Source organism: Pagrus major, chromosome 17 (assembly GCF_040436345.1).
Source record: "Pagrus major chromosome 17, Pma_NU_1.0".
NCBI classification, from domain to species: Eukaryota; Metazoa; Chordata; class Actinopteri; order Spariformes; family Sparidae; genus Pagrus; species Pagrus major.
This window is the reverse complement of record NC_133231.1, coordinates 13530279-13542499: the sequence shown is the minus strand read 5'-3', so window position 1 is coordinate 13542499 and position 12221 is coordinate 13530279. Positions and strand designations below refer to the sequence as shown.

Sequence of the window (12221 nt, the reverse complement as noted above, 5' to 3'; positions counted from 1 at the left end):
GTGCTGGCACTTAAGTGTGAAGAGAACATCCGCTATGTGAACTTTAAACTGTAGATATGACTCCCTCTTGTGCACAAGAATGGTTATGACATTTCTTTGTACCAAAATAATTTACAATAAAGAAAGTTTCTTTTCTGTTAAGAACTATTGGGGGGTAAAATATTCCATATCCACAGAGAAAATGTCACTTTTCTCTGCTGTTTTGTTCGACATTTACTATTAGTTTCCATCAAACCAGTTAGGCCATTTTTAGTAATTGCATGTGATGTTCAAAGCTAAATTTGACCCAGCAAGACTTATTCAAAATTCCACATCACGCAAGAGACAAATACTATTAAACTGTTTTCTACACAGATGATCTGGAATCTGAAAATCCATTGCTGTCTAGGCTCTATTTATTTTAATCACACTATAGTGATGATGTTTATTTAGTTTTTATTTTACAACTTCTTCAGTGGATGGAATTGTAACTGACACTGTAACTCTCTACACCTTTTAAAACTGTAACTGCTGCCTTGAAATAGGTTTGAAAAGTGTGTTTGGATTAGATCTACTGTGATTCAATGTAGTAAAAAAAAAAACATGAAAAATTCAAAGAACGCTGAATATTTTTTATCGTATTACATATAACACAGAGTTACAACAATCAAAATATGACGGACTTGCGGAAATACACAGTTTCTTTAAGGCAGTGCTTTCAAATAGTTTGGCTTTGACAAGTTGAACCAATGCAAACAGAAATGGGACAAGGTCAGCTTGAAGTCATACTTCCTAAAGTTTCTCATGTGTTAGGACCCTTTAATTCTCGGACAAATGTCAATTTGAGACAGTCATGGCAACAATGTGACACACATCATCAAGGACAAAACCAAACAAACTGGTGATATTTTTTTTTTGAGAATGAGGAAAAATGGCTGATGCAGCTCAGCCACTGCTCCGTCAGAAGAGACTGAAAATTTGCTTTTGGCTTGTTATCAGTTATGTTGACAATTACATCAAATACCAGATTATCTTCTGATTATAAATCCTTTTTTTCGGAGTAGTAAATGTTGTAGGAGGAACTGTGCTATGCTGTGTCTGTTTCCAACATAGGGAACGGACAGAGCATACAACAGATGGACTGACAAAGTCCAGGCCTCAGTGTTCATGCAAAAATTACGTGCAAGAACAGCTGTTCCTTTTTCATGTCAGAGGGCTAATTTCCCTAATAACTGCGGTGGAAACGCTGACATCGGACTGAGGGAACATTTTAGTTCCATGAAAAGTAGTTCCTGGGACTAAAAGTTTCAGGTACTTTGGCTGGAAATACGGCTTTTCATATTAATCATAGAAGAAATAACACTTTTTATACCTTAACAACAGACTGTAGACGTTAATTTGATACACATTTATTTAAATTAAATTAATAGGTTTTAGTACTTTTAACACTATTTTCACGACGTACAACTGCATGTGGGCGGTTAACTCATTCGTTATCCATTTCAGTTCCAATGTTGCCACTCTCCCATGCATCCACCCACAGCTCGAAATTCGAGCAAAACGTAACAGAGCAATATTCTGTGCCCACGTTTTATCCACATACATGAAGATACGATCCAGCTAAGTATCTGGAATAACCCCTACACCGTATGAGAAGTACAATGATGGAGACACACATCTCCAGTCTCCAGACATTTGGATCCAGTCTTAAACTCTGCTGTAGGCACAGGAGGGTGAAACAATGAGGTGTGTTAAAAAATACAAATCTCCAGCCTTTGTAGAGATCTCAGGAGGTCCAGGGTTTAAAGCTGCATAGTCTCATTTTACAGAGCAGAGGTAGAACATCATCGAACTCCCGCTTTGATGTCTGATGTTTTCAGATTTCTCTTCCAGACTGGAGGGATCTGTATCACAAACAGGAGGAATGACAGTTAGGACGTGATCTGGTATTACAAAATAACATTTGTTTTGTCATCTAAATAGGCAATATGGGGTGAGGATGGCATTTATACATCCATATTTAGAGGCGAAACATTTATATTCACTAGACGAGGTGCCATAGTAAAAGGAATACACTGTTATATTAAGCATCTAATGAAAAACGAAATGGTGAGAGGCTAATGTACGTGTGTGTGTGTGTTTGTATTACTAGTGTGGGTATCGACGGCTCAAGATGTCGTCCCAGAAATGACAGCAGTCGCCTCCATATCATCCCACTGCCCAAGAACATGAAGCCTGTTACCAGCCAGAAAACACGCGGGTCCTGGTGACAAACATAAACAGGCAAACACATAAATACACAGGATGTGGGTATAAACATACAAAAGGTTAATTAATTAAAACATTTGATAATATATTGATTAAGTGTCTTTAAATGTTTTAATTTAATAAATTGTTTTTTTCCTGAAGAATGTCTAAAATGACATGTGCCGATAAAAACCTATCCCAATCCAAAGATTTGTCTTTAAATTGTCCATTTTATCAGACAACAGTCCAAAACACAAATGCTTACAACAATACAAAGTCAAGACAAGCAAAAAATCCTCATATTTGACTCTCACACTCAGATATGATACAATTCTTAAATAGAAAGCTGTCTCACTTCCTCAAAGGACGACGTCAAATTCATTCCAAAGGCCACCCCAATCAGACCAAATAAGGTTAGAGAGAAGGAACCCATCGTCAGCTGCAGATTGAGGCGCATCATCACATTACGGTGGCTGGAACAAAGGAAAACAGACAGCACATGTAGAGCCAACAAGTCGATAGGATTCAAAAGGGCTTTAAATGTATTTTATATGTCAACTTAAGGAATAGGTTCACAATTTATCTTCCTGCTGTAATCACCTTTTAAAAAAAAAAAAAGGTACACGGTGGTGTATTTGTTATTGTGATAGGGATTAAAAACTAGAACTAGGTTCAATTCTTTTTATGATGCATTCACAGAAATACAAAAACAAAGCAGTCTATTTTATAAATGGAGTGTGGAGGAGAAAAGTCATTTTGAACAGTAAAAATATTCACCAAAGAATACAATGGGGTTTATTATATGTGACTGCATGCTCAACTTTAAAATGACAGCTCCACTTGTAAATCTTATAATCAGTGTGTGTGTACCTGTCCAGATTGATGAAGATGACGCTCTCGGAGTCGTCTATCAGCCCTCTCAGCTCTCTGGCTTTGTTGCCCAGCTCCTCAGCCTGTATGGACCAGTTCACAGTCATTGTATGTACACCCAACACATTGAACAGTGCACTCACTCTGCATTATATGAAATGACATTTGGCATTGAGTTTCACTGCTTTTCATATTGAACAAACAAATTAAGAGGGACACCAACACCACAATAACAAGATATAAGGTTGTATTATTCACACAAAGATAAACAAGGTGTTACATGAACGTTTTCAGGTCTTGATGTACAGATGAGTTTGAAAATGTCCTTCAGCCATAATTCTGCTTCAACAGATTCAGTGGAAAATGTCAATGTCGACATTCATTTTTTATCAGGTGTTTATTTCAAGCATTTTAATTATTTTGTATTTAAAAGGAAAAGTGAATCATTTTACAGTAAATCAACATCTTGACTAGCCCTACCTGCATATAGTAATTCTCCAATAACAGTTCCATCTCCTCAGCGTGGTCGATACCCAAACTGCTCTCCTCACTGGAATCACAGACAGACAGACACATGTTCATATACTGTTCTGGAAAAGGCCTGGTAGTTACCAAAACTTTCAGCACCAGTATGACCATTTATATTTTGGGATGCACTACATCATTGTAATGTAAAACTTTTCTCTTTCGATATAAATATGGGAAATACAACTGCATTTTTCTGCAGAACAAAAATTACAAATGAGGACAATTTTAATACCTACTGTAAAAATACAGGAGAGATTTTTGTTGTGACAAAGTATCAACCCTGGTCAGTCAAACAATTAATCTTAAAATATCCCCAAATTTAATTAGCAGTTGATGTTAAAGGCCTTGTTCATGGGCACTTCAGTGGTGGTAATGAGGGACAGGCAAACGTTGCCTTACACTTTCCCCACCCAGATTTATCCTGTTGGTGCAGGGGATTGAACCAGCAACCCTCCGGTCACAAGACCGCTTCGTTTAGCCTTCAGACCCCAACTGACCTAACCTAAACCCTAACCCAATCCAATGAGGACAATGGTGAAGATAAACAGTATCTGAAGGGGAGAAAAAAACACTGTTTAAAGGGGGAAACAGATCGACACCTCAGGGATCAATACGATCCTAACCTTTCTTATCTTTAATTGCAGCCACTGACTGGGAAGCTTTAAGAGAACTGTTTTTAGCACTCATGTAAGTGAATATCTGTCATACAAAACTCTTGGGTCGGTCCATTTGGTCAGACAGAGTTCTTCAATGATCTCATCCTCATCCAAAATCTTCAGCAAGGAATCCTTAAAAACTTTGACGTCTGTCTCCAACTCTGATAAGCTGTCAGGCACAAGAGGAAGAGACAAAAAGAAAACTGAGAGACAGACTCAACAATATATAGCATGTGAAAATGTATGCAGCCATGTTGATCCTCATCATCAAAAGTGAGGGACTATTATAAAGTGATTGACTGATTAAAACTAGTCCTGTTCCAGAGACCCTGACCCAGTTCCTTATATCCATATTACAGAAAACCATTGCAATGCTCCTCCCTTCACTTATAAGAGCATTTACAAGCTGTATCAGTGTATATGGTTGTGTGCTTTACCTCTTGCTGTTCTGCAGTAGTATATGTAGTTTACTTCTATCTGCAGAAAGGATTTTAGGATCCACAAGGGATTCCAATGTGTCCAATATAACCGGTTCTACATCATTCAGCCGAGCTTGTAGAGTGTTTACCTGTTGACACAGATACATGGAGATACATATATGCACTAGCATACTTCACCTTATCTCAGAACAGAGTCTTACGTACTGCATGTTCAATTTACAGACAGTTTTATCGGTTTTATCTGTGTTAGATGCCTAAATACACAGACACACAGAGCTTCTGTAATCAATCACCTTGTGCTGCAGTATGGCCTCCAGTGCTCTGAACTCAAAGGGCAGAGAGTGTGTGTGTGATGCTAGCTGAGGGGCCAGGTCCAGTACCAACCAACGCTCCAATCCAAGACCACGGAAATCCAACACCAACAAGGACTGCGGGGTCACGATGGCTTTCAAAGACTGTGGAAAATCAGAGGGACAAGGGGGGCGGTTAGGTGCTTTAGAAAACACTGAAACAAACTCTGATCGCCCCATATGGGACGCAAATACTGAACATTTTAATTCAAACTTTTGTGCATGCAGAACTACATTTCATATGACTGCACTCCCAATAGTTGACTCTGATTTGTAAATATTTGCGGTGAGAGGCCGGACCAATGAAAACTCTTGTTGTGAAATCATGCTCTCTGAAGTACGCTTGTGTGGTTGTTTTTTTAAGTCACAGTTAGATACCCAAAGCAGACGCACCAATCGGGATCAGTGATCAGATTCATGCATCTTGGGTCTCAGGCAGCATTCACACCCAGCCAATATATGACTGAAGCCTGTCAGTGTGTCACAGTGTGCTAAGACAGATAGACTCGGCTGCAGAAGAAAAATCTTTCAAAACAACAACAGGTAAAGTATCAGCGCTGTTATGTTCTTTATTTTGATTTATTTAGTGCAATATCTTCGAGCTGCAACAGTTATGGAATAATCTATTAGTTGTTGAACTATTAATCAGTTTGAGAGAAAGAAAGAAGATCGTTGCAATTCTCTGAGCCAGCCTCGTAATTGTGAATATTTTCAGGTTTCTTGACTCCTCTATGACAGTAGACAGAACAAGACATTTGAGGATGCCATCTTGGGCTTTGGGAAACACTGATCCACATTTTTCACAACTTTCTGACATTTCATCGACCAAACAACTCATAGATTAATTTAGAAAATAATCAGCGATCAAATTAGTTGTTGCAGCAACATATCAATTGCAGAACCATGAAACATGAAGCATGCTGTTACAAAAACTAAAGCAATAAGCACAGTAACAGGTATGTTAGGCTACTTGTTGCATCTGTCACTTGTTAATTACCATCCTGCTGAGGTTTGTATATTTTTTTTGTCTCTCTAGTGGTCATGGTAGGTTGCTTTCCTTTCCAATTTTTAACACAGATATAGTCTCTATGACTTCTACCCTTGGGTAGGTATAAAGTTTAATTTAAGTGTTTACATCAATTGTTAATGAAATCCAAAATTAACAAAGTAAAAGCATCTCAAAATCTCAGATTGCCTTTTGAATCTGACTCATGGACTTCGTCTGCACAATTCAGCTAATAGAGTAAAAGAATTGAACAAAAACAATTATTTTAAGAAAGTTGACCTACTAAAGGTTTGCCCATCTAACATAAACAACTGTTTCTGCATCCTTTGTTTAATTAAAATGGCTAAATTACAAAGCTTTATTCTATTCTAACTACAGGATGGCTGTGAAGCTTCTCTGTCTCACCCTGCTGCTGGTTCTGTTGTGTCCCATTTGGGCCAAAAAACCATGTCTAAGATCCGCGTCCACCTGCGACGAGTGCATCCAGTCTGGCCCAGAGTGTGCCTGGTGCACTGCCCCTCAATTTAACATCCGCTGTCATACCTTGAAGGGGCTGCAGAGAGCAGGCTGCCATGAAGGTGATATGTACAACCCTCGGGGTGACGTGCAGGTTGTCAAGAATGACAGCAGGTTAGTATCCTGGTTTGAAGATCAACTATGAGATTTACCTGTCTTATCAACTTAAAACACTATGGGGGAGTGCTGCACAGACATCAAATTACCACAAACTAATATGATACTGGTGCTACATTAGTGTGTCATAATTTGCTCAAAACCACAATGACCTCTAAGGCATTGATCTTCTTCTTCTTGCTTATAAACTCCTGCAGCACAGAGCAAGCGAAGGCTGAGACTCTGTTCCTCCAGCCCCAGGAGCTCTCCCTCCGTTTGAGGCCAGGTGTGAGCCAGTCCTTCCCTCTCACTATCACCATGCCTACAGACCAGCCTATCACAGAGCTGACTATGGACACCAGCCCTGTGCCAGCGGGAGTCAACATCACATTCGGTAACATTGTGAATGGAAACCCCCTGGTTGTGCAGGTCAGCAGAATTAAGATGGACATACTGATCAGGATATTAGGAAATACAACTGATCATAAAAATAAAAGCTCTTCTCTCTAGGTGGATGTTGAGGCTGCCCAGTGTCCCAGTGAGAGTGACGACTCCAGCCAGATGCAGAACAGGACTGGGCCCTGGTCTGTCCAGATCACACCCAGAGGCTTTTCAATGAGTGTGAAGTTACAGATAACTTTGGAGTGTGAGTACAGCTTCAGAACCATGCTGAGAAAATTACAATGTTGACACTAATACCCCACTATTTGTCTGAATATTAAAATATTCCAAATTTGATATAGGTCATGTAAACAGCATACTCCATTTTGACATTCTGAATTAAGCCTTATTTTGAAAGTAGCATTTTCTGATTAAGACGTGGGATATGCTGATATTATGAAGGTTTGAGGAGCATTGTTTGGAATTTTTTTATTTATTATTTTATTGGCAAATAAAATACAATTTGTTTCCTCAGGTCAGTGTAACTGCACGAGAAACCGTGAGGAAAACAGCCCCAGCTGCAGTGGCCAAGGGGCTCTGGTGTGTGGCCAGTGTGAGTGCTCTGGGCCTTACTTTGGACCACAGTGCCAGTTGCACGATGGTTCAGTTTCTGCACCAAATGATTACGGCTGTCGTTCAGGCCAGTATGCTCCTGTGTGCAGTGGTAGGGGGGAGTGCATAATGAACCAATGTCAGTGCCAGAACCGAGAAAACCCGAAAGAGAGATACAGCGGACAATTCTGCGAGTGCAGCAACTTTGACTGTCTGTACTACAACAACAGGTATAAGATGTGATATTTTGAGATCACTTTCTGCTCCTTTCTGCTTTATATTCAATTTAACTACAGAACTTGTATTTAAAAGACTACAATGTTTTATCTACCAGAATATGTGGAGGCCGCGGGAGGTGCGAGTGTGGACAATGCATTTGTGATAAGGACTGGACTGATGAAGACTGCAGCTGCTCCATGGAAACTGCTTCCTGCATGGACAGCAACCAGAGGCTGTGTAACAATAAAGGGATGTGTCAGTGCGGGGCGTGTAAATGTGAGCCACCGTACGCAGGCCCAACCTGTGAGGACTGCCCCACTTGTGTGGGAATATGTCAACAACACGTGGCGTGTGTGGAGTGTCGGGCATTTGGGACAGGAGCAAAGAAGGACAGGTGAGGATTTCTGACACATTTTACTCACAGAAAGCGAACATAGAACATAGATGTCATCAAATGTCTACAGTACTTTTTCTATCAATTACAGAGCAAAAATGTATATATAATATCTAAGCGCATGTTATATTTTACTTGAAATGACCGTCTTCTCTCACTCATCATCAGGTGTGACGAAGAGTGTGGCCACCTCACCATAACAATGGTGGAGACCAAACAAGATTTGACTCAACCAGGACAAGCTTCTAGAATCTGTAAAATGATGAGCAGTGAAGACTATTGCTTCTTCCATTACACCATCACCAGCACGCCCTCTGGTGGACAGTCGACTGTGGCACAAGCTAAAGAATGTGCCTTCAACTAATGGTCACTAAAAGTCAGCTTCATGTGTTGAGCTTTAGTTCACTCATAATTCAGTTTTAATATGTTTTTTTCTGTTCTAAATCCCTATACAGCCTTATTTGTTTTAATTATTGTAAGAAATAGGTGAATTAAATAATAATTTATTTCATGTCATCTTCTTAATGGCATGTCTTTTTTACAAACAGGCTGAATACCTCTGTTTTAAAGTTGGAGTTGGAGTTGTAATGAGCATTGGATTACCAGGAGGTTTTAAATGAACAGTTTTTCAGTATTATTAGAATATAATATAATATATAATATATATAATATAAGAGAGAACGAGAACGAGAACGTACCACCATCCGTATGATAATGCAGTTGTTTCTAGCAGTTAGGCTGGTACTGTGCTGAAAGCGAAGGTCTCGGGCCTGAAGACTGAGCTCCTGACAGAGCTCTGTTTTCTTCTTCTCTGTGAGGGTAAAACGCACACAAGTAAGAAGAGCAAAGGACAAGCTATTTCACATACCTTATTTACTGCTTTCAGCATTGCCTACTTGAAGCGGCAGGCAAGCAAATTAAGGAATATGATATTTTACCCCAACACTTACCAAATGTTGTCACATTTCCCTCCTGGTCAAACTTCATCTGTGGAATAAATAAACAAGAAAGTAATTAATACAAACAAACAACATGTTCAATGTATTTTAATACATACAATTTACAACAGTAGATTGGTAGATGTTTTCAAGACTTGTTGTGGGAAATACGGATTAAATCCAGGTGATATAAAATGTAAAATCAGTCTGTATCAGTTTCTTTAAAAGCATCTTGCCATTAAATACACTAACTGAATGAGATTTAATAGTGGTTACTGTTCAGACCTTGGTGCATCTCTTACCACTACAAAAGCTGGAGGCACACTGGAAACGGAGGCATCTGTCACTCTGCGGCGGATGAAGGACACTGTTCAAAGAATAGGCAAAGAAAAGTCAAACCACATGCAAAGGACACTATTTCAAGCAGAACCATTGCAACTAAAGAACAAAAAGGATATGTTAATTTTTGTTTCTTTTTGTTTTCTAAAATATCAATATACAGTACTCTGTAATTATTGTTACCATAACTTGGATACACTTACATTATCTGTACATAACATAAAGACATATGTAACATATTGTTCTAATAGGTACAAACAAGCATGAAGATTTCTTACTCACTGGTTTAACAGGATTAATTCAATGACAACTGTTGTTGTTAGGTCTGAGCTACACTGCAACTGCACTAATGAAATCTAAAAACTTACATTTAATTGAGTGATACTATAATATAGTGAATAGTATAGTAACATTAAATTACTGTTGTTGTTTTTTTTGTTTTTTTGACATTAAAAGGTGAAATATGTAAGAATTGGCCACCTGTTGAATTCATATTCACAACATTTAGGGCAGCTGGTGCCAACTCCAGCTTCCATTAGCTAGTTAGCTCAGTTAGCCGTGTAGCTAGCAGTCCAGACTGGGAGTTTGAAGCATGTGAGAAGTGTTGGTGTTTACACTGCCAGCACAGGATATTTGGACAGGGATGGGCTGAGGTTTGCTGGTTCACATGCTAAACATGCTTTCCACGACAAAAAATGTCTTCACATGCTGTTGATAATTTCAGTTAAGTTATGAATGTTTTCAACCAAAATTCTTACATATCGCCCCTTTAATATGAGACATGAAAACATGTGACTAAGAGATGTAATTGGAGGGAGTTTTACAATCCAGGAATAAACTTGCCACTACTCTCTGTTGGGTTTGGGTTAGATAAACTATATGTTCACCAAACTATAGTAAAAAAATCTGTGCCTATCACCTCCAACATATAGGCATCTCTGTGAAATACATTCTGGGTACTTATCCACATGAATCATATGCCATTACCAATATATCTGTGTGATAATCCAGTATTGGTAATAGTATTGGTAGTAGTTGATAATTTTACCCTGCCAAGGTATCAAATTGGTGTTTCATTATCACAAATTAAAGACAAAGTGAACCATGTAAAAGCTGAATATATCTAGAAAAAATAAAAAGTTGTTCAGTTCTCTCTGTCACTCTCACCAGGCCATGTTGGACCTCCATGCAGCAGGTTCTTCTTTCTCAACACAGCAGACTGAGATCTTCTGGGTTGACATCCTGACACAGGCAGTGTCTGACAGCAAACCTCACTGTAGTTCCTGCTGTACAATAAAAGTTTTCTATTTCCATGTGAAACAATGTCCTTCAGTGGGTAGAGTGCTGGACGTGCACTATTGAGGATGACAGTTCGAGTCCCACCCATTCTTGAGGAAAGGGGATTAACAGAACTGAAAAGGCGCTTTAAATAAAAGTTCCCAGTAAATGGCAGATACATCCCAGTGCAGTTCATACTGCCCGTCAGCAGCACCCTGTGTAGTTTCATCTCCACACCACTCCAACACACAGCCTTCACACACACTGACATACTGGGTTTGGAGGGCTGATATTCACCACTGTTGCAGGAAGGAGATCATACAGCATACAATGGCAGGAAGGCAACCTTTAGCCTCCATAGGAAACGAAATCAGGGGATATATTAGTGGCATAAAAAGAGTGTATAATCCTTCGGTCATCTCATCAGAGGTCCTTCAGTATCCTCGAGTTTTCTGACAGTTTGTTTACTAGGAAACAGTCCAGATCCTCAAGTAGCGACGGTAGGAAAGGAAACACGTACAAAAAAGTTAAATCATGAGAAAATATTGGTTATCCAGGTCTACTATAATGCTCCTTAGCTCGGCTGTTTACTAACTTTCTTCACAGTGTTTTCAAGAGTGCTGTGCAGCTCTCCATGTTGTGCTAGTTATCTTAGCGGCTGCTATCAGGGACAGCTTGTGCTCGTTGTAATTATCCGTTTAAATTTCGTCGTGACAGTAAACGAAGACGCAACTGACATTGTTCAGTTACCTGCCGCAAACCACAGACTGTCCTGAATCAACATATCAGGCTGTACTTTTAGTCCGAAAACAGGTTGTTGTTGCTCAGGCTAGCATGATGGAAGGTGCTACCAAACAGGAGGACAGCAGGCAAGAACGCTGCGTCGGACCATGATGCACCGCGGTGACAAGCACCGGCTGCCAAAGATCGTCCCGAGTAGAGAAGATCACTCGATCACATTAAAGGTTGGCCTAAATTTTTAGCATAGGTGAAGCCGTAATGATTTAAAAGGAAAGAATTATGAAAAGTTATACATGACAGACATTAAATACAAGTATTATTAAAAGTATATTTTATTTTAGCACTGTATTTTCTTGGTGAAAAGGGGCTTCCATATTTAAAAAGTCCATAAGAAAGTCTCAAGCGTTTTATTTCATTTATTCAGTAGTGTTTCAAATGTGTTTTCTGCCAGTTTTATCAATTTTTCATGAAAACTCCTTTGGAAATCAAGAACTCATTAGATAAAGTAAACAAAAATTGTAAATGAGGAAAAACTACAACTTACACTGCCATTTTCAGGAGGCATTGTGGGAGATTACTAGGGAATTACAGAAGCATCGACATTTCATTTCACACCATAGAGGTCTGAATT

General features: G+C 39.2%; 2 protein-coding genes across 2 annotated transcripts; one reads left to right on the top strand and one right to left on the bottom strand.

Annotated features, from left to right (window-relative positions):
• Positions 1-590: 590 nt before the first annotated feature.
• mrs2 (magnesium transporter MRS2) lies at positions 591-10958 on the bottom strand. The gene is made up of 12 exons (XM_073485442.1): positions 10955-10958; positions 9535-9599; positions 9245-9281; positions 8993-9105; positions 5014-5175; positions 4718-4848; positions 4333-4449; positions 3577-3646; positions 3097-3179; positions 2582-2699; positions 2129-2242; positions 591-1883 (listed from the first exon to the last, which is right to left on the bottom strand). The coding sequence occupies exons 1-12, from the start codon at positions 10956-10958 to the stop codon at positions 1824-1826; spliced, it is 1074 nt and encodes a 357-aa protein (XP_073341543.1). The 3' UTR covers positions 591-1823.
• LOC141011442 (integrin beta-1-like) lies at positions 5433-9493 on the top strand. The gene is made up of 7 exons (XM_073484600.1): positions 5433-5613; positions 6455-6706; positions 6907-7117; positions 7199-7334; positions 7605-7911; positions 8016-8294; positions 8463-9493. Exons 2-7 carry the CDS (start codon positions 6456-6458, stop codon positions 8656-8658), a joined length of 1380 nt encoding a protein of 459 aa, XP_073340701.1. The 5' UTR covers positions 5433-5613; position 6455; the 3' UTR covers positions 8659-9493.
• Positions 10959-12221: the final 1263 nt, after the last annotated feature.